At 43.6% G+C, this 22,738-nt stretch overlaps 1 protein-coding gene across 5 annotated transcripts in view; it reads left to right on the top strand.

Moving 5' to 3' along the window:
- The first annotated feature begins 3,092 nt into the window (after positions 1 to 3,092).
- Positions 3,093 to 22,738, top strand: part of rhobtb3 (Rho related BTB domain containing 3) — a 40,185-nt gene continuing 20,539 nt past the window's right edge. For 3 of the 5 annotated variants that reach the window (XR_006837444.1, XR_006837447.1, XM_046340018.1), the window contains exons 1-3: positions 3,093 to 3,801; positions 4,243 to 4,471; positions 13,887 to 14,079. Coding sequence is in view for 3 of the 5 variants with exons in the window: in XM_046340018.1 (XP_046195974.1) it covers positions 3,800 to 3,801; positions 4,243 to 4,471; positions 13,887 to 14,079 (424 nt within the window). In the remaining 2 variants the exon portion in view is untranslated. The remainder of the gene's footprint in view (positions 3,802 to 4,242; positions 4,472 to 13,886; positions 14,080 to 22,738) is intronic. The other 2 variants (XM_046340005.1, XM_046340009.1) reach the window with 2 other exon arrangements.

Below are 22,738 nucleotides of genomic sequence, written 5' to 3'. Positions count from 1 at the left end.
TTACTCATAGCTCATTCCGGTTGATCTAATCTGTTGTGTTATGCCATGACATATTATATATGACTATGACCAGTGAATGGAATTGTGTCAATTGTGAACGGTTGACTAAATCAGTCAGTGGTTCTCAATTACCTCCTCAGGGACCCCCAGCTGTTCCAGAGGTAGCTAACTTCATTCACCTTAACACAATAATACCACCTATGGAATTTTAACAATATAATATGACTGTCCAGAATAAAAAACCCTGTATGGTTCTTCAAAAGGATCTACAAAGAACCTTTGAGATTGAGAAAGGTTATTTATAGAACCCTTCTCCATAAAGGTTATATAAAGTACCATAAGAAAGGGTTCTGTATATCCCCAAAACGTTTTTAACCATAGTGAAAGCCTGTTATGGTGCTATATAGAACCTTTTTTAATGTTTCTTTCTAGAACCTTATGAAAGGGTTATTTATAATAGCACCATACAGTTTCCATTTAGAACCTTGAGAGCATGGTTCTTTATTGAACCTTAAAAAAAGGGATCTATATACTGTAGCACCCAAAAAAAGTCCCGCTATGGTTACAAGACAAAGAACCCCTATCTGGTACTATTTAAAATAAAAGAAAATAGTTCCTTTGAAAATCGAATCCACATATTACCAGCCAATTTCTCACCACAAAGGAGCATTATTATGCTTGGAGTTGAGAGTGATCGGCCTAGTTGTACTCTATCGGCCTTTGAATAGCAGAAGTCAGTGGTCCGGGAATTTGTGTGGGGGGCATATTAATATGCTCTCGTGCGTGAATGATCCTGTTTTCTTCTGCTGATCTGCAGTAACCTCTGATGCACGCGAATAGAGCCACAAGCCCTTATGTGACACATTGCATTGCATCAAGACATGACAAATGCCCAAGGTAACATAAAGCTGAGCACAATAATAACTAAGAAATTAAATATTATAATATGGTAATGCAATTCACAAACGTAGGCATGCACAATCAAACAATGTTGAATTATAGATGTTATTTCTTAGGAGCGTCATGTCATGGAAAGGTAGGTTAATAGGCTCTTAGGCTTTATTTGGTTCCAGACAAGGGCACATTTGGTAAGCATTCCAGTGCAAAGTTTGCGACTGTTTCTTTTGAAGACATGAATATAAAATATAAAATATGATTTGTCAGTCATAGTGCAGGTCTGAGTTCACCAACTCTGTTTGAACCCTGTTCTTCTATGCAGAAGACTGTGTTAGCCTACTAAGCTAAAGGCTACTCATCGCACAAGCTGAAACACCTGCATTACACTTCACCCCCCGCGTTGACCTCTTGTTCCTTGCAGAGATCCATCCAAGTCAGAACACCAATGTGACCCTGGGTTCGGACAGTGTTAGCCCGCTGAGCTAAGGTGCAAGGGCATTTGCTCTGGGAGTCAACGCAAATCTTCAGGTCTCACTTATGCAAGATACTCTTCACATGAGTGTGGTTCACCAAACAATCCCTGCTACATATAGGCCGAATGGCTACCCCCAAGCCATTAGACTGCTGAGCAATTAATCAAATGGCCACCCAGACTATTTACATTACACTGCTGTTACTTGCTGTTTATTATCTATGCATAGTTACTTTACCTCCATCTACACGTACAAATTACCTCGACTAACCTGTACCCTCGCACAATGACTTTGGTACCCCTGAATATAGCCTCGTTACTGTTATTCTATTGTGTTACTTTTTATTACATTTTTTACTTTCGTTTATTTAGTAAATATTTTCTTAACTATATTTCTTGAACTGCATTGTTGGTTAATGGCTTGTAAGCATTTCACAGCACAAAATTGATTTGTCTTCATGTCTGTCCCCTTGAGGGAACAACCCCATTAAGATCCTGAGGTTTGTCCAAAGGGGACTCTACCTACTGCACATAACTCATTAAAAGTGACAGACAGCTCGGTGCACTTAACATATCAATTCCTCTCACTTTTAGTGAGTTATGTGCAGTAGGTAGAGCCTACAGAGTCCCTACCTACTGCACATAACTCATTAAAAGTGAGAGGAATTGACATGTTAAGTGCACCGAGCTGTCTGTTTGAACTACTGGTACACAGCTCGTACACCCATGCTTACCCTACAAGACATGCTACAAGAGGTCTCTTCACAGTCCCCAAGTCCAGAACACACTATGGGATGGGCACAGTACTTCATAGAGCCATGAGTACATGGAACTCTATTCCACATCAAGTAACTGATGTAAGCACACAAATTAGATTTAAAAAACAGATAAAAATACACCTTATGGAACAGTTTGTGGAGCTACACAAACATAGGCACAGCCACATGCATACACACACACTTTAACATGCACACTATACACACGTACACATGGACTTTGTATTGTAGATATGTGGTAGTGGTGGAGTAGGGGCCCGAGGGCACACATTGTGTTGTGAAACCTGTGAATGTATTGTAATGTTTTTAAAAATGGTATAAACTGCTTTCATTTTGCTGGACCCCAGGAAGAGTAGCTGCTGCCAATGGGGATCTGTAATAAATACAAATACTACAGTATCACACTGCATCAATCAATTAACACCAATTATTCCATCGGCTCAAGCTTAATTAGCATATATGCCAGTTTCAACACTGCTTCATTATCACGACATTATCACACCGTTATCTTCCAATTACCATACAATTATCATGCCATTATCATTGCATAAGGCACAGTGTCTTGGTGTGTAGGCCCTATTGGCGATCATGTCACGACTTCAAGAATTGCAAGTCAATTACATACATTGATTGGGAGAGTAAATGAGCCTCATTCATTATACATGATCATAGATTGCTGAGAGGCGCAATGTTGGAATAGACAATTATCATGCAATCACTATATTATTATAGTGAGAATAGAACGGTCCGGTGTTTGTCACTTTGTCGCAGTGACATGTTTTGACGATAATCCCTCCTAATTTAGCTTCTGTTGTTGGATTTATTTGTGTTCACAGCCACCGAATAATGCAAATCAAAGACCATGTTGTCAAACCCAATCACTTGCATTCATTATTATCTGCTGGGATAATAAGAATAAATAAGATTAGGTCAACGAACGGGCGAGTTTTTTTATACATACTATGGAGAAAGCAGTGGGTGTGTTGAGAGGGCCACGTAAAGAGTGGACATTACAATGCAATTTGGGCTGCGCGTCATTTGTGGACGTGTGCTGCTGTTGGCGTGTATGTACTGTAAGTGTGTGTCTTTGTTGCTGAGTCAGGCGAGTCCACTCTCCAGAAGGTCTGTTGCTCTTTTCCAGTCTTTCCCCCTTCTCCCTCCCCCTCTCTCTCTGTATATTATCTCCCCACTTTTCTTCCTCTGCCCAGGGGACTTTGTTTTGTAAGGTGACGTCCATTTTCATTGGATCGAGCCGTGACACGAGCCTCAGGTTCTGCTTTCTCCGCCTAGTTTTTTAATTTTCATTTTTTTCTTACTGATTTACAAATGTTTTCTTTTTTTAGCGCATTGGTAGTTCATGTCGCCGGCTAGATCCAAGCGGTGTTTACATTCTTGCAAGCCTGGACGCAGCGTCTCTATGCGGACAGGACATTATCGTAAACTGTAGGAGGTTGTGCTTTATGAATGAACAACGAGAAGGAAATACAACAATCCAAACGTGATCGCGGTGAGCGAGCCACGGATATGAGGGATTAGCGTCCTTGTACCAGAGACTCATTGCGGAAAAGCCTTTCACTGCGGACTCATGTGAAAACGCATCGGGGGAGAACGTGTTTAATTAAGAGGCATTGACCAGCGGAAAACCGTGGTGACCATGTAAGTTGCTCTCTGTACCTCCCTTTGCATGTATGTGCTTGCACCACACATGTTTCGCCAAAAATAGGTTATAGGATTAGGCAATTGCCTAATGATAATATTTATAATAATAATAATAATGTAATTCTCCTCCAATTATTTTCTCATCTAAAAAATTCAGACTGAGTATCGCCTGTCAAGTGTCATTCGCTCAATGATACAACGTGATGCATTGTCTCCGTGATTGACATGTATAATAAGGGAAAAATGCACTTCTTAATTCCCTCGCTGCATCCCTCACAGGAACAGCATTCGAGACATGTTCACCACACTTTCCCCCTAAATTACATCCCCTCCTTTGCTGCATTCAACAATGTATTTGAGAGACACATCACATTCACCCCCATGGTGTACCAGGTTTCGACTTTCACTGTGTCCCCCGCTGGTGTGCTTTGCTTACAGGTCCATTCATATTGTTGCGCTGGGGAGCGAGTGCCCCGGGGGAGCGAGGCCCGGGGAAGAGGCCATGGGTCAGGGCCAGCTCCAGGGGGGCCTGCTGTGGAGCTACTTGGGCCATGGAGCTGTGGCTGGAGGACCTGAGGAGAGCAGTCTGTCCAACTCGGCCTTCATGGAGTACACATCCCGCGTGTTTGGAGACGTCACTGTGGTGGTGCAGGACTGCCCTAGCTGGGTGTGTGTGTGTGTGTGTGTGTGTGTGTGTGTGTGTGTGTGTGTGTGTGTGTGTGTGTGTGTGTGTGTGTGTGTGTGTGTGTGTGTGTGTGTGTGTGTGTGTGTGTGTGGTGAGTCAGAGGGTTGTTATGTAGGTTTGGCCCTGGAGCTGTTAGTGTGGGTGATTGTGTGGGGGGCTGTGATAGAGTAAAGGGAAGGGGGGCTGGAAAAGGGGGAGTACAAGAAATGGGGTTAGAGAGTGTTACAAGTGAGAGACCAAATTACTTGCACAGTTCTGTAAGGTGATAAGAAATGATTGAGAGTTAAAACAGACAAGCAGGAAGACAATGACATCCTAATAAATGTTGTCCCCTTCAGCGTCGTCCCCTATGGGAGTGTTTTATTTTTTTTTGTAAATTAACTCAGTTATCTTACTCTTGAAAGTTGTAATAGTAGAATGCACAAGGTGCAATTTCGAAATTGGATAGTGTATCATCAGTTTTTCTCTTGTCATTTGCATTTAGCATTTTAGTCATTTAGCAGACGCTCTTATCCAGAGCGACTTACATTTAGTGCATTCATCTTAAAATAGCTAGGTGGGACAACCACAAATCCCAGCTAGAATGTGGGGGTAGAGTGAAGTGCAAGTGTTGGTTTAGGGGGAAAAAATTAAGTGAGGGTGGTTGAGGTGAGAAAGGGGATTAATTATTTAAGAAACTCTTTGAAGAGTTAGGGTTTCAGGTGCTTTTGGAAGATGGGAATCTGCTGTCCTAGCTTCAGGGGGAAGCTGGTTCCACCATTGGGGTGCCAGGATAGAGAAGAGCTTGGACTGGGCTGAGTGGGAGCTGCCCTCCCGTAGGGGTGGGAGGGTCAAGAGACCAGAGGTCGCAGAACGTGTTGCTTGGGTTGGGATATTGAGTTTGAGGGTGTAGGAGCAGTTTCTCTGGCTGCTCCGTAGGCAAACACTTGTCTTGTATTGGATGTGAGCTTCGACAGGTAGCCAGTGGAGTGTGCGGAGGAGCAGGGTGAGATGGGTGAACTTGGGAAGGTTGAAAAGCAGGCAGGCTGCTGTGTTCTGGATACATTTCAGGGGTTTGATGCACAAGCGGGGAGCCCAGCCAACAGTGAGTTGGCAGAAGTCCAGACTGGAGATGACAAGTACCTGGATTAGGACCTGCACCGCTTCCTGTATGAGGTAGTGTCGTACTCTACAGATGTTGTAGAGCATGAACCTGCAGGAGCGAGTCACTGCTTTGATGTTTGCAGAGAATTACAGGGTGTTGTCCAGGGTAACGCCAAGGTTCTTTGCACTCTGGGAGGGCGACACTGGGGAGATGTCAACCGTGATGAGAGGTCTTTGAGCGGGCAGGCCTTCCCTGGGAGGAAGAGATGCTTGGTTTCGTGAAGGTTGAGCTTGAGGTGGTGGGCTGACACCCAAGCTGAGATACCCGCCAGGCATGCAGAGATGCATGTTGCCACCCGGGTGTCGGGGGGGGGAGTAGTTGAGTGTCATCCGCATAGCAATGATAGGAGAGACCATGTGAAGATATGACAAAGCAGAGTGACTTGGTGTATAAAAAGAAGAGAAGAGGGCATAGAACTGAGCCCTGGGGGACACCAGTAATGAGAATACATGGTGCAGACATAGATCCTCTGCACATCACCTGATAGGAGTGGCCTGCCAGGTAGAATGCAATCGAAGAGTGTGCAGAGCCTGAGACGCCAGGCACTGAGAGGGTGGAGAGGAGGATCTGATGGTTAATGGTTCTCGAAGGCAGTGGATAGATCTAGGAGGATGAGAAAAGAGGAGAGAGAGTCAGCTTTGGCAGTGTGGAGAGCCTCCGTGACACAGAATCGACCAGTCTCGGTTGAGTGACCCGTCTTGAAGCCTGACTGGTTAGGTTCAAGAAGATCGTTCTGAGAGAGATAATGAGAGTGTTGTTCAGAGACAGCACGCTCAAGTGTTTTGGGAAGAAAAAAAAGAAGGGATACAGGATAAAGCATGCCTATCTATATAATGAATAGAAATTGGGTGGGTTGAGATGATTAGGCTACCTAGTGGTTAAAGCGTTGGACTAGTAACCGGAAGGTTGCAAGTTCAAACCCCCCAGCTGACAAGGTACAAATCTGTAGTTCTGCCCCTGAACAGACAGTTAACCCACTGTTCCTAGGCCGTCATTGAAAATAAGATTTTGTTCTTAACTGACTTGCCTAGTTAAATAAAGGTTAAAAAAATATAAAAAAATATATAGAAAAGCACTACACCTCTCTCTATAAGCTTCACTTATTCAAATGTTTTACTTGAACCCTAAATGGTTCTCAAGTAGATTACTAAGAAAAGTTAATCCATTGTTTAAAAATTGCCTTTGCAGATTACCATGTCTCATTTTCTCTTTTTCAAACAAGCATTGCAGAGCTGGCAACAATTTACATTTCACCCCCCTGAAAAGATAGAACAAATATTACAACAAATATTATGGCTGAACTCAAATGTGCTGGTTGATAAAATACCTGAATTTATGAGAAAGATATTTGAAAAGGTATTTTGTTCTTAAATAATATTGTATATTGGAATGGTAGAGTTATGTCCTTCATGGAGTTTTCAGAATTGTATGGGAAGGTCTGCTCAATCCAAGAGTACAACCAATTGATTATAGCATTACCCCCAAAATGGAGGAGGCAGGAGGAGGTAGGGAACTGGTTTGTCTGCCCAATATAAAGGATCAAAACTGGCGAAGGAATAAAAATGTCATAAATAGGAAAGTATACCAGTTTCATTTGATGACCAGGATGTTGATAACTGTGCCATACAAATCGCAAAGTAGTTGGGAAGAGATTTTTGATGTACCGATTCTATGGTACAGGGTGTATGAGTTGATATATAAAACGACACAAGATTCAAGACTTCATGCTTTTCAGCTAAAATTATTATATAGAATTCTTGCCACCAACAAAATGTTGAATATTTGGGGCATGAAATCATCGAAGCTCTGCAGATTTTGTTTTGAGAATACAGAATCAATAGACCATTTACGTTGGTATTGCCCTCAGGTACCCTGTTTCTGGTCTCAGGTTCAGGAATGGCTGAAAATGCATAGCATTGATCTAAAATTGATTCTAGAAATAGTACTGTTAGGAGATCTGGAGAGACTGGGTCAGTCAATTACTAATATACTAATACTCTTAGTAAAAGTATTTATCTTCAACAACTCTGTGGATTCTATTCAATTAGATTGAAATTGTACGTTAAACATCACAGCACAGTTGGAAGATATGTTCCGTAGAAATCCAAAGAGGTGGGATGGGCTGAGGGTTGGGATGGGCTGAGGGTTGGGATGGGCTGAGGGTTGGGATGGGCTGAGGGTTGGGATGGGCTGAGGGTTGGGATGGGCTGAGGGTTGGGATGGGCTGAGGGGTGGGATGGGCTGAGGGGTGGGATGGGCTGAGGGGTGGGATGGGCTGAGGGGTGGGATGGGCTGAGGGTTGGGATGGGCTGAGGGTTGGGATGGGCTGAGGGTTGGGATGGGCTGAGGGTTGGGATGGGCTGAGGGTTGGGATGGGCTGAGGGTTGGGATGTGGGTGGAATTGGAGACAAGTGGGAGTGGAGTTGCTGTGAATGATGGTCAAAGATAAAAGTCAAAAATCAAGTCAAAATAAAACATAGTAAAAAGTACATTTGAATGACATTGAGGGGCAGTGTTTTTACAGCTAATGCCGGTGTGCCTGAGGCTGATGCCGTGCAGGTGTTTGTACACATGCATATACACACACTGTCATTCAATTACACACATACACGAACACACACACATGTAATAGTGCCAGACATGCATTCAAACATATACAGTTGGCATCGCTGTTATGATTTTAGTTGTCCTTGATGTCCTTTGTTTATTTTTATGTTTTTGCATATTGTTGATTGCCATTTCTTCTGCCATTTTCTTTTCTCTCTTTGGTTAATTTTCTTGGTTGTTGGTGCATTGAGGGGTTCTTGGGGTGGGGAATGGAATTAATTTTAAATTTGATTTATTTATTTTCTTCTTGGGGGGGACTGTGGGAGGGGTCTCGGAAGGTTGAGGGACAGCTATTGGGGAACTGTGGGGGGGATCTTGGAGGGTTTGGGTTCAAGTTTTGTGGCCTGGTGGGAGAACTGTCAATGTGCCCTTGAGCAGGGCATTGACCCTGGATGCTTCTGTGTGTCACTCTAAATGGGAGTCAGTTGGATGACTGCTGTGGTGTAGTTGTTGAGCGGCTTCACTGCAAGTATATTGTATGTTTCGGTTATTCAATAAAATAAAGTAAAAAAATAAGGGATACAGGTCTATAGTTTCTGACGTCAGATGAGTCGAGTGTTGGTTCCTTGAAGAGGAGAGAGACATGGTCCATTTTGAAATGAGAGGGGATGCAGCCAGTGGTCAGGGATGAGTTGATGAGGGAAGTGAGAAGATCTCCAGAGATGGTTTGGAGAAGGGAGGAGGGGATGGGGTCAATCTGGCAGGTTGTTGGGCAGCCAGACCTCACTAGTCATAGGATTTTGTCTGGAGAGAGAGGGCAGAAAGAAGTCAAGGTGTACGGTAGTTCTGTGTCAGTGGGACCAGTGGACTCAATAGGCTGAGTGAATGAGGAGCAGATGCCTCAACCTTTTTTTCAAAGTGGTTGATAAAGTCGTCCGCAGAGAGGGAGGAAGGGGGGGTGGAGGATTAGGAAGGGTTGAGAAGGTGGAAAATAGTTTTCTAGGGTTAGAGGAAGAACCTTGACATTTAGAGTGATAGAAAGTGGCTTTAGCAGCAGATACAGAGGAAGAGAAGGTAGAGAGGAGGAAGTGAAAAGATGATAGGTCCTTCGGAAGTTTAGTTTACCTCCATTTTCGCTCAGATGCCCGCAGCCCTGTTCTGTAAGCTCGCAATGAGTCACTCTGCCATGGAGCAGGAGGGGAGGGCCGAGCCGGCCTTGAGGAAAGGGGGCAGTGCGAGTCAGTCATAGGATGCAGAAAGGGAAGAGAATAGGGTTGAAGAGACAGAATCTGGAGAAAGGAGGGAGAAGGATTTAGCAGAAGGGAGAGATGATAGAAGAGTAGAGAGTAGTGGGAGATAGAGAGCGAAGATTACGACGGCGCATGACCATCTGGGTAGAGGCTGAGTGGCTAGGGTTGGAGAAAGGGAGACAGAAATGGAAAGAAAGTAGTGATCAGAGACCTGGAAGGGGGTTGCAGTGACATTAGTAGGAGAACAGACTCTAGTAAAGATGAGGTCAAGTGTATTGCCTGCCTTGTGAATTGGAGGGGACTGGGAAAGGGTGAGGTCAAGAGGTAAGGAGGGGAATAGAGAGATCTGGAAATGTCAGGAGGTTGAAGTCTCCAAGTACGAAGAGTGGTGAGCCATCGTCAGGAAATTAGCTTATCAAGGTGTCAAGCTCATTGAGGGACTCTCCAAGGGCACCTGGTGGGCGATAGATGATAACAATGTTATGCTTGAGTAGACAAGTGACAGTATGGAATTCAAATGAGTAGATTGACAGGTAAAAGAGGAAGAAAAGACAATCTCCACTTAGGACAAATTAGTAGCCCTGTGCCACCACTGCGATGACCAGATGCTCTTGGTCTATGAGAGAAAACGTAGTCAGATGAAGAGAGAGCAGCTGGAGTAGCAGTGTTCTCTGGGGTGATCTGTCAGGGCAAAAAAGTCAAGGGACTGGGTAGCATAGGCTGAGATGAACTCTGTGTTCTTGACTTCAGATCGGCAGTTCCAAATACGTCCAGAGACCTGGAATTTCACATGGGTTGTGCGCATAGGATACACTAAATGACACTGAACAAAAATATAAACGCAACATGTAAAGTGTTGGTCCCATGTTTCATGAGGTGAAATACAAGACCCCAGAAATGTCCCATATGCACAAAAAGCTTATTTCTCTCATAGGTTGTGCATACATTTGTTTACATCCTTGTTAGTGAGCATTTCTCCTTTGCCAAGATAATCTATCCACCTGACAGGTGTGGCATATCAAGAAGCTGATTAAACAGAATGATCATTACACAGGTGCACAAAATGTGCAGTTTTGTCACACAACACAATGCCACAGATGTTTTGAGGGAGTGTGCAATTGGCATGCTGACTGCAGGAATGTCCTCCAGAGCTGTTGCCCGAGAAATGAATGTAATTTTCTCTACCATAAGCCGCCTCCAATGTTGTTTTAGAGAATTTGTCAGTACATCCAACTTGGCTCACAACCGCAGACCGCGTGTATGGCGTTGTGTGGGGGTGAGCGGTGTGCTGATGTCAACGCTGTGAACAGAGTGCCCCATGGTGGGGTTATGGTATGGGCAGGCCTAATCTAAGGACAACGAACACAATTGCATTTTATTGATGTCATAAGGTGAATGCACCAATTTGTAAGTCGCTCTGGATAAGAGCGTCTGCTAAATGACTTAAATGTAAATGTAATTTGAATGCACAGAAATACAGTGATGTGATCCTGAGCCCCATATTCTTAGTTTAGGTCCTAATGAATTGATTGACTTTTTAGACTGATTTCCTCAATGAACTGTAACTCAGTAAAATTGTTGCATGTTGCATTTATATATTTTTTCAGTATTGAAGGGTTGCAGCCAAGGGCTGGGTAGTGTCTGTATAGCCTGCAGGGAGAGGAGCAAACAGGGTATAGAGAAAACACATACAGTTGACAAAGCTACAAAAGAACCAAAGAAAATCATCAGAAAATACACTATATATACAAAAGTATTTGGACACCCTTCAAATAAGTGGATTCAACTATTTCAGACACAAACAATGCTGATGGGTATAAAGTTGAGCACACAGCAATGCAATCTCAATAGACAAACATTGGCAGTAGATAGGTTGTTACTGACAATAGCATTTGATATGTTCAGTGGTATTGTTAACAAACACACCACCATAAAGAAAATGAGAATTAAAAACTAGTTCAACCGTGATTTTGCAGAGTTCTCCACTTCAAGAATTGCATTTGGTGAAAGGTTCGGTGCATGCATACTCAGGCTGACTGACTATCGTTCAGGCAAATTAGAAATAAGTGCACTCAGGCTATACAGAAGACCAAAGTTAGTTACTTGAAGGAGCAGTTCTCTCTCTGTGAGTCTAACCCCAAGAAGTTCTGGAAAACAGTTAATGACCTGGATAATAAACCCTCCTCCTCACAGCTGCCCATGTCCCTTAATGTTGATGATGTGGTTGTTACTGACAAAAAGCATATGGCTGAGCTCTTTAATCACCACTTCATTAAGTCAGGATTCCTATTTGACTCAGCCATGCCTCCTTGCCTGTCCAACATTTCTTCATCTCCCACCCCTTCTAATGTGACTATCCCTGATGCTTCTCCCTCTTTTTCCCCTGCCCTGCTACAGAGTTTCTCCCTGCAGGCAGTCACTGAGTCTGAGGTGCTAAAGGAGATCCTTAAACTTGACCCCAAAAATCCATCTGGGTCAGATGGTTTATACCCTTTCTTCTTTAAGGTTGCTGCCCTTTTACCCCCTTTTTTTCTCTCCCCAATTTCGTGGTATCCAATAGTAGCTACTATCTTGTCTCATCGCTACAACTCCCGTACGGGCTCGGGAGAGACGATGGTTGAAAGTCATGCGTCCTCCGATACACAACCCAACCAAGCCGCACTGCTTCTTAACACAGCACGCATCCAACCCGGAAGCCAGCCACACCAATGTGTCGGAGGAAACACCGTGCACCTGGCAAGAACTTGACTGGCCTGCACAGAGCCCTGACCTCAACCCGATGAAACACCTTTGGGATGAATTGGAAGCCAGGCCTAATCGCCCAACATCAGTGCCCGACCTTACTAATGCTCTTGTGCTGAATGGAAGCAAGTCCCCACAGGAATGTTCCAACATCTAGTGGAAAGCCTTCCCAGAAGAGTGGAGGCTGTTATAGCAGCAAAGGGGGGGACCAAATCCATATTAAGGCCCATGATTTTGGAATGAGATGTTTGACGAGCAGGTGTCCACATACTTTTTGTCATGTAGTGTAACTAGGTAGTAGGCAAGATAAGTGAGAGAGTGGTGTGGAGCCTTCCTCTCTTTCCTTCCTTGAATAACTTCACAGAGCAGTCTTTGTTTTTCAGACGGTCTTAGTATTTCCAATGAGACCTCCACTTACAGCTGCTGCTGAGCAACAAGGGGAGACTGAAGTACTAAGACTAATTGCTAATTATCTAGCAGAGGTGAAGAGCAAAGCTCCCAGTATTAATTGATGATTGCCTAGGAGAGGAGAAACCACTCCCCCTCCAATACAGCAACTGATTACCAAAACAAGTCACAAATTGCCCTGCACCTTATTCCTGGTTGATGTTATGAGCGGTCAGCAGTTCACACACCAAGTAGGCTACTGTGAAGTCAGGCAGCACTTATAGTTGGCCCTTCCAAACAAAAAGACCGTACTAAACAACAACACATAAAGACAAAAAATATACTTATCACTCCTGGAGATGTATCCTAGAGATATCAGGAGTCCTCTAGCTATAGAATGAAGCACCTTAGAGAGCTATTTATAACTTGTCAAAAATGTCCAGATCAACTAGGCATTGTCAGCTACGTTTTGTAGCTAGGTTTTTTTTAGCCCATATATTTTGTAGTGATGTTCAAGTCACTCAAATATCACATTAGACATGGTAAAATGTATAGAATTGCAATATTTTTTTAAACTGCAACATTTTCTCTGCATCCCATGACAAAATGTGTAGAATGGCTGGAAATAGGCAGAGCTTTGTCTTCCACAACGGTGGCTAATCTTTTCCCTTTCAGGATAGATTTGATTAGTGGAGACAGACGGAGGTTATCAGGGGCCAAGCCAAGCCAGTCCAATAAGCAGGCAGGGAAGAAAGGCCTTTGTTTTATCACAAGACCATTGTCATCATAAAGGAGTTAGTGAGTCACTCTGCCAGCCACTGTTGATGTTTGTTTACCCAGCTGGCTTGATTGTGACGCGTGCTCTTGAGATGTAACCGCATTTTGAATTCCAAAACCGTTTTTAGCAGAGGCAGCAGAACAAATCTAACCACTTCTTCTCTGAGGGCTTAGATGAGATAGCATGTAATTAAGCATACCACAGCTACTGTTACTATTTTCAATCTTTTTCCGGTATAAAACCTTTGGGGCCTGTTTGGTTTAGGCCAGACCTGGGTTCAAATTCTATTTGAAATCTCTTAAATATGTGGGCGTTGGCTTTAGCCTGCCTGGAGTATCAGATCGGTGGGGTATAACTTTTTGTGGCCACTCTATTGGTTCCTTTAAGACAGGCAAGCTGAATCAAGCACAACTAAGGAAACTGAAATTATTTCCAAAATATTTGAACCCAGGTCTGATGGAGACTGATTGCAAGTCTCAATTAGCATTTCTGGGAAATGGCCCCTATAATGTTCATGCATTACTAATGAGTTGGTGTGTGTGTGGACAGGATCTGTTGGACAGTGACTGGGCCGGCGTGCGGAGTGTTCTAGAACAGGCTGACATCCTGGTTATCAAGTACTCAGTCAACGACAAGCTGGCCTTCCAGCAAGTGCGCAACGGATACGCCCCTAGACTTCGCCCCCTCCTACACCACTGGGGCATGCCTGTTATTCTGGTTGCTGTGGGCGCCCGCCTAAACGGTGAGATAACATTGGTCTATCTTCGGCCACAACACCATTTTGTCCTGTTGTGTTCTTGTGCTATATTTTGTATTGCCGTGTACCAGTGACGGTCAGTGCCGTTTTAGATGAGGGAGGATTTTCTTTTTTAATGATCATGGCCTTATGTCTATTACAGCATATTGGATGACTGTCATTCATATTCCATTCACCCAGTTAAATGTAACAGCCAGCGATAGGTTTAGGCTACTACACTACATCAAATATTCCCTATACCCATCATGAGGTTGCTACAACCTAGCCTATGAATGAAAGTTTTCAACGTAGTTGCACACAGGTTGAGAGACACATTTGAGGTGACAAACAGTGAAACATGGACAGACAGTGACATTCAATACCGCCTTGCACACTCTTGCCTTCATCTAGCAAATCTAGGGTGTAATCATTAGCCCTACAGTTGCAAACAAGAGTTTCTATTGGAGAAATTCAGGTATGTTTATCCCCGTTTTGTGCCGTTTGCTTCTGTTGAAGAAACGCTTTTCAACAGAATTGGCGGAATGAATACACCCCTAATCACACGCACACACAGATCAGTTTCATAGAATCCACATTGTATCCATTCTTGCGTCTACATTATGCACTCTCCTCCTTTCACCTCTTTCCATCGCCTGTGGACTTCAATGCACAACACATCAGCTTTATGGGACCTGGCGAAAAAACCTTTCCAAGCAATACCTGCTACACACAGCCTAGATCAAATAAAATGTATTTATATAGCCCTTCGTGCATGAGCTGATATCTCAAAGTGCTGTACAGAAACTCAGCCAAAAAACCCAAACAGCAAGCAATGCAGGTGTTGAAGCACGTTGGCTAGGAAAAACTCCTTAGAAAGGCCAAAACCTAGGAAGAAACCTAGAGAGGAACCAGGCTATGAGGGGTGGCCAGTCCTCTTCTGGCTGTGCCGGATGGAGATTATAACAGAACATGGCCAAGATGTTCAAATGTTCATAAATGACCAGCATGGTCAAATAATAGGTCTGGGACAGGTAGCATGTCCGGTGAACAGGTCAGGATTCCATAGCTGCAGGCAGAACAGTTGAAACTGGAGCAGCAGCACGGCCAGGTGGACTGGGGACAGCAAGGAGTCATCATGCCAGGTAGTCCTGAGGCATGGTCCTAGGGCTCAGAGAGAAGAAGAAAGTGAGAATTAGAGAGAGCTTACTTAAATTCACACAGGACACAAGAGAAGTACTTCAGATATAACAAATTGACCCTAGACCCCCGACACAAACTACTGCAGCATAAATACTGGAGGCTGAGACAGGAGGGGTCAGGAGACACTGTGGCCCCATCCGATGATACCCCCGGACAGGGCCAAACAGGAAGGATATAACCCCATCCACTTTGCCAAAGCACAGCCCCCACACCACTAGAGGGATATCTTCAACCACCAACTTACCATCCTGAGACAAGGCCGAGTATAGCCCACAAAGATCTCCGCCACAGCACAACCCAAGGGGAGGCGCCAACCCAGACAGGAAGATCACATCAGTGACTCAACCCACTCAAGTGATGTACCTCTCCTAGGGACAGCATGAAAGAGCACCAGTAAGTCAGTGACTCAGCCCCTGTAATAGGGTTAGAGGCAGAGAATCCCAGAATCCCGGGAACGGCCAGGCAGAGACGGCAAGGGTGGTTCGTTGCTCCAGAGCCTTTCCGTTCACCTTCACACTCCTGGACCAGACCACACACAATCATATGACCCACTGAAGAGATGAGTCTTCAGTAAAGACTTAAAGGTTGAGACCGAGTTTGCATCTCTCACATGGGTAGGCAGACCATTCCATAAAAATGGAGCTCTATAGGAGAAAGCCCTGCCTCCAGCTGTTTGCTTAGAAATTCTAGGGACAATTAGGAGGCCTGCATCTTGTGACCGTAGCGTATGTGTAGGTATGTACAGCAAGACCAAATCAGAGAGATAGGTAAGAGCAAGCCCATGTAATGATTTGTAGGTTAGCAGTAAAACCTTGAAATCTGCCCTTGCCTTGACAGGAAGCCAGTGTAGAGAGGCTAGCACTGGAGTAATATGATCCATTTTTTTTGGCTCTAGTCAGGATTCTTGCAGCCGTATTTAGCACTAACTGAAGTTTATTTAGCGCTTTATCCGAGTAGCCGGAAAGTAGAGCATTGCAGTAGTCTAACCTAGAAGTAACAAAAGCATGGATACATTTTTCTGCATAATTTTTGGACAGAAAGTTTCTGATTTTTGCAATGTTACGTAGATGGAAAAAAGCTGTCCTTGAAACAGTCTTGATATGTTAGTCAAAAGAGAGATCAGGGTCCAGAGTAACGCAGAGGTCCTTCACAGTTTTATTTAAGACGACTGTACAACCATTAAGATTAATTGTCAGATTCAACAGAAGATCTCTTTGTTTCTTGGGACCTAGAACAAGCATCTCTGTTTTGTCCGAGTTTAGAAATAGGAAGTTTGCAGCCATCCACTTCCTTATGTCTGAAACACAGACTTCTAGCAAGGACAATTTTGGGGCTTCACCATGTTTCATTGAAATGTACAGCTGTGTGTCATCTGCATAGCAGTGAAAGTTAACATTATGTTTTCGAATGACATCCCCAAGAGGTAAAATATATATTGAAAACAATAGTGGTCCTAAAACGTAACCTTGAGGAACACCAAAATTTACAGTTGATTTGTCAGAGGACAAACCATTCACAGAGACAAACTCATATCATTCCGACATATAAGATCTAAACCAGGCCAGAACTTTTCCGTGTAGACCAATTTGGGTTTCCAAGCAGCACTAAGGTCTAGGAGCACGAGGACAGATGCAACGCCTCAGTCTGATGCCATTAAAAGGTAATTTACCACCTTCACAAGTCTCAGTGCTATGATGGGGTCTAAAACCAGACTGAAGCATTTTGTATACATTGTTTGTCTTCAGGAAGGCAGTGAGTTGCTGCGCAACAGCCTTTTCTAAAAATGTTGAGAGGAATGGAAGATTCGATATAGGCCGATCGTTTTTGATATTTTCTGGGTAAAGTTTAGGCTTTTTCAAGAGAGGCTTTATTACTGCCACTTTTGATGAATTTGGTACACATCCGGTGGATAGAGAGCCGTTTATTATGTTCAACATAGGAGGGCCAAGCACAGGACGCAGCTCTTTCAGTAGTTTAGTTGGAATAGGGTCCAGTATGCAGCTTGAAGATTTAGAGGCCATGATTATTTTCATCATTGTGTCAAGAGATATAGTACTAAAACACTTGAGTGTCTCTCTTGATCCTAGGTCCTGGTAGAGTTCTGTAGACTCAGGACAACTGAGCTTTGAAGGAATACGCAGATTTAAAGAGGAGTCCGTAATTTGCTTTCTAATAATCATGAACTTTTCCTCAAAGAAGTTCATGAATTTATTACTGCTGAAGTGAAAGCCATCCTCACTTGGGAATGCTGCTTTTTAGTTAGCTTTGCGACAGTATCACAAATACATTTTGGATTGTTCTTATTTTCCTCAATTAAGTTGGAAAAATAGGATGATCGAGCAGCAGTAAGGGCTCTTTGATACTGCATGGTACTGTCTTTCCAAGCTAGTCGGAAGACTTCCAGATTGGTGTGGCACCATTTCCTTTCCAATTTTCTGGAAGCTTGCTTCAGAGCTTGGGTATTTTCTGTATACCAGGGAGCTAGTTTCTTATGAGAAATGCTTTTAATTTTTAGGGGTGCATCTGCATCTAGGGTATTGCGCAAGATTAAATTGAATTCCGCAGTTAGGTGGTTAACTGATTTTTGTCCTCTGATGTCCTTGGGTAGGCAGAGGGAGTCTGGAAGGGCATCAAGAAATCTTTGTGTTGTCTGAATTTATAGCATGACTTTTGAGGCTCCTTGGTTGGGGTCTGTGCAGATTATTTGTTGCAATTGCAAACGTAATAAAATGTCCGATAGGTCCGATAGTCCAGGATTATGAGGAAAAACATTAAGATCCACAACATTTATTCCATGGGACAAATCTAGGTCCAGAGTATGACTGTGACAGTGAGTAGGTCCAGAGACATGTTGGACAATACCCACTGAGTCGATGATGGCTCCGAAAGCCTTTTGGAGTGGGTCTGTGGATTTTTCCATGTGAATATTAAAGTCACCAAAAATTTCAATATTATCTGCTATGACTACAAGGTCTGATAGGAATTCAGGGAACTCAATGAGGAAAGCTGTATATGGTCCAGGAGGCCTGTAAACAGTAGCTATAAAAAAGTGATTGAGTAGACCGCATAGATTTCATGACTAGAAGCTCAAAAGACGAAAACGGGATTTTTTTTTTTGTAAATTGAAATTTGCTATCGTAAATGTTAGCAACACCTCCGCCTTTGCTGGATGCACGGGGGATATGGTCACTAGTGTAACCAGGAGGTGAGGCCTCATTTAACACAGTAAATTAATCAGGCTTAAGCCATGTTTCAGTCAGGCCAATCGCATCAAGATTATGATCAGTGATTAGTTCATTGTCTATAATTGCCTTTGAAGTAAGGGATCTAACATTAAGTAGCCCTATTTTGAGATGTGAGGTATCACGATCTCTTTAAATAATGACAGGAATGGTGGAGGTCTTTATCCTAGTGAGATTGCTAAGGCAAACACCACCATGTTTAGTTTTGCCCAACCCAGGTCGAGGCACAGACACGGTCTCAATGGTGATAGCTGAGCTGACTACACTGACTGTGCTAGTGGCGGATTCCACTAAGCTGGCAGGCTGGCTAACAGCCTGCTGCCTGGCCTGCACCCTATTTCATTGTGGAGCTAGAGGAGTTAGAGCCCTGTCTATGTTGGTAGATAAGATGAGAGCACCCCTCCAGCTAGGATGGAGTCCATCACTCCTCAGCAGGCCAGGCTTGGTCCTGTTTGTGGGTGAGTCCCAGAAAGAGGGCCAATTATCTACAAATTCTATCTTTTGGGAGGGGCAGACAACAGTTTAACCAGCGATTGAGTTGTGAGACTCTGCTGTAGAGCTCATCACTCCCCCTAACTGGGAGGGGTCCAGAGACAATTACTCGATGCCGACACATCTTTCTAGCTGATTTACACGCTGAAGCTATGTTGCACTTGGTGACCTCTGACTGTTTCATCCTAACATCGTTGGTGCCGACGTGGATAACAATATCTCTATACTCTGCAGTTTTAGCTTTAACCAGCACCATCTTCAGATTAGCCTTAACGTCGGTAGCCCTGCCAACCGGGTAAACAGTATGATCACTGGATGATTTGTTTTAAGTCTAATACTGCGGGTAATGGAGTCACCAATGACTAGGGTTTTCAATTTGTCAGAGCTAATGGTGGGAAGCTTCGGCGTCTCAGACCCCATAACGAGAGGAGTAGAGACAAGAGAAGGATCGGCCTCAGACTCCGACTCGCTGCTTAATGGGGAAAACCGGTTGAAAGTTTCTGTCGGCCGAATGAGCGACACCGGTTGAGCATCCCTACAGCATTTCTCTCCAGAAACCATGAGAAAGTTGTCGGGCCACGGGGACCGTGCGATGGGAGTTATACTAACGTTACTATCTGTACCTACTGGTGGCACAGACGCTGTTTCATCCTTTCCTACACTGAAATGACCCTTGCCTAATGATTGCGTCTGAAGCTGGGCTTGCAACACAGCTATCCTCGCCATAAGGCGATCGTTCTCCTGTATATTATGCGTACAGCGACTGCAATTAGAAGGCATCATGTAAATGTTACTACTTAGCTTCAGCTGTTGGAGGTCCTGACGAACCACATCCAGATAAAGCGTCCGGAGTGAAAAAGTTGAATGAAAAAAAGTTGAGTTGAGGGAAAAACCCAAAATATAAACGGTAATTAAAAAGTAAAGACCGTAAAGTTGTCAGGTAGCAAAGTAAGGTTGGCAACAAAACGCACAGCAACACGTAAACAAGTCTGCAAGTTGTCGTTGTCACCATATTAGCTAAAGTAACGTCATAGTCAGCATAGCTTATAGAACTAACGCGTTCGTTAACTCACTACAATCATGCAGTAATGTTACAGTATACAGTCAGCAAGCAGTTACACCGGTAGGCCCTGGTGGCAATAAATTAGTTAAACCAAAAGCTTATCTTGACTTGGAACAGTTCCAGTGTTGTGTTGGATAGTCATAGCCAGCTAGCTAACATAACATCCCTCTGTTTGAGCAGGGTGTTTTTGTAGGCCAAACTAGCTAGCTGCATTAGAGGAGTTAGAGCCCTGTCATGTTGGTAGATAAGATGAGAGCACCCCTCCAGCTAGGATAGAGTCCGTCACTCCTCAGCAGGCCAGGTTTGGTCCTGTTTGTGGGTGAGTCCCAGAAAGAGGGCCAATTATCTTTTGGGAGTGAAACTGAAAAAAAATGACACACTCTCTCTCTTGCTTCTCCTTCATTTAGGAATAAATTCATGTTAAAAACTGCACAACTATTTTCTTTCTCTCCTCTTGAGTCAACTACTCACCACATTTAATGCACTGTGCTAGTTGGCTGTAGTTTATGCTTTCAGTACTAGATTAATTCCCTGAACCTTTGATTGAGTGGACAACATGTCAGTTCTTGCTGCAAGAGCTCTGATAGTTTGGAGGACGTCCTCCGGAAGTTATCATAATTACAGTGTAAGTCCATGGCAGGGTGTGAGAACCGTGAGCCTCCTAGGTTTTGTATTGAAGTCAATGTACTCAGAGGAGGACAGAAGCTATCTGTCCTCCGGCTACACCATGGCGCTACCCTGTAGAGGGCTGTTGAGGCTACTGCAGACCTTATTTGGAAAATAGTGTGTTTTAATCTATTATTTAGTGACGTGATTATATTTAGTACAGTTTTATCTAAAAAGTTTTTTAATGTTTTAAAATGTTTATTTTTATTAAATTCACTGAGGAGGATGTTCCTCCCCTTCCTCATCTGAGGATCCTCCACTGCCATGTACTTACCACATGCCAGGTTGCCATTGTCTTTATTAACCTGCCTGGTTAAATAAAGATTACATTTTGTATAATGAGTCAAGTGGGGAAGTTTTGTTCAACAGTCTTACAATCCATTGCAGTCAATGGTTCCCTCACAGCACTTTTAGAAACACGACATTGACTGGATATGAGGCCTCTCACACCAGTCATAATAGGTTATTGCTTCCAACCATGTTAATGCCATCTGACATAACTCTGTTACGATGCAATAAACTGAAACTAAACTCATATCATCCAAAAATATAATCTATATCATTTTGTCTCTTTTGGTAGGAGCAGAGGAAATGGCTGAAGGAGTGGATTTGTCTTTTCAGTTAAGAGGATGATTCTCATTTTATGATTAAATCTCAAACAGGCCCCAGGCTTTTGCATCTAAGTAATGTGTCTTCGTGGTTTAAACAGCAAACAAACCAAGCATAATCTGGTGCAAGAAAGAAGTAGGCAAAGTCCAAACCCTGACACCCACACACACATTGAGTGGTACAGTGACACCTGGTATTACCCAGGTCAGTGGTGTTAAACTAGCAAAGTATTAACCATCATGCCCACTTTAATGTCTATGCTTCTGTGTCCCCATCTTTTTTATTTCAGTGGTGTAAACGAATACACCACATTCATGATGGGTTATTTTTAGCTTGGTGAGATGCTTTAAGATCTTGCCAGAGCTTCATTGCAAGATGATAATAGTATTTGATAACTCTTTGGTGGTGAGATGCTTTAAGATCTTGCCAGATAGTATTTGATAACTCTTTGGTGGTGAGAGAGGGGTCTTGTGGGATGGTGGTGGATCTGACACCGTGTTTTTGTATTGTTTTGTCGCTGCTTTATTGTCTGTGCTAAAGCTATCCCCAAAAGAATGTGGCGGATGACCGCTGCGTGCAGTTGTTTCCTGTTGCCTTGGTTAGGTGACTTAGGGCAAAATCATTGCAACACACACACACACACACACACACACACACACACACACACACACACACACACACACACACACACACACACACACACACACACACACACACACACACACACACACACACACACACACACACACACACACACACACACACACACACAAACGCACAACAGACAGTGTCTACCTTTCACTCTATGCCTGCAGTTTTATTAGCAGAGTGATTTATTCCTTGCATTTGGCACTGAGCAGACCGCCCCACTATGTCTCGCTCTCTGGCTCCTTCATCACGTCTTTTTACTTCTCCCTACATTTCCCTCTTAAATGTAATCCAGAGTCCACAGACGCAGAGATGCGATAATCCGGCTTCCCATTGTGACCTAGCTGCATGGCTCTGAGTCCACCATCCGCAAGGGACTCAAAAGCCCAAAACGCACACCTCCCCAAAAATCCCAAACAACGCGGCTCTGCGTACGTGTCCTCTATTAATTTGAATGGGGTGACTGTTGGAGAAATTGCTACACCCCACTGAGAATTTGAAAAATATGAACGGTCCAATATTCTAGAACACTGCTGTGCTTACAAGTACACATTTAGGATGCTGATAGATGTGTAATTTTTTTCTTTATATTCTCGCTCTCTGACTTTGTCTCTCTGCATGTAGGCTGAATTATGCATATGCAGGGTATGCCTATGCATGCATTGTAAATCCATCTGAATGTCAGTATGTGCTTATATCTATGATGGATAAAATATAATCGTGAGATTTTCTGGAAGTTTTGTGG

The sequence above is a fragment of the Oncorhynchus gorbuscha genome, linkage group LG03 (genome assembly GCF_021184085.1).
Source record: "Oncorhynchus gorbuscha isolate QuinsamMale2020 ecotype Even-year linkage group LG03, OgorEven_v1.0, whole genome shotgun sequence".
Taxonomy (NCBI): Eukaryota; Metazoa; Chordata; class Actinopteri; order Salmoniformes; family Salmonidae; genus Oncorhynchus; species Oncorhynchus gorbuscha.
The sequence above is the reverse complement of the archived record's forward strand: the minus strand, read 5'-3'. Positions and strand labels throughout refer to the sequence as shown.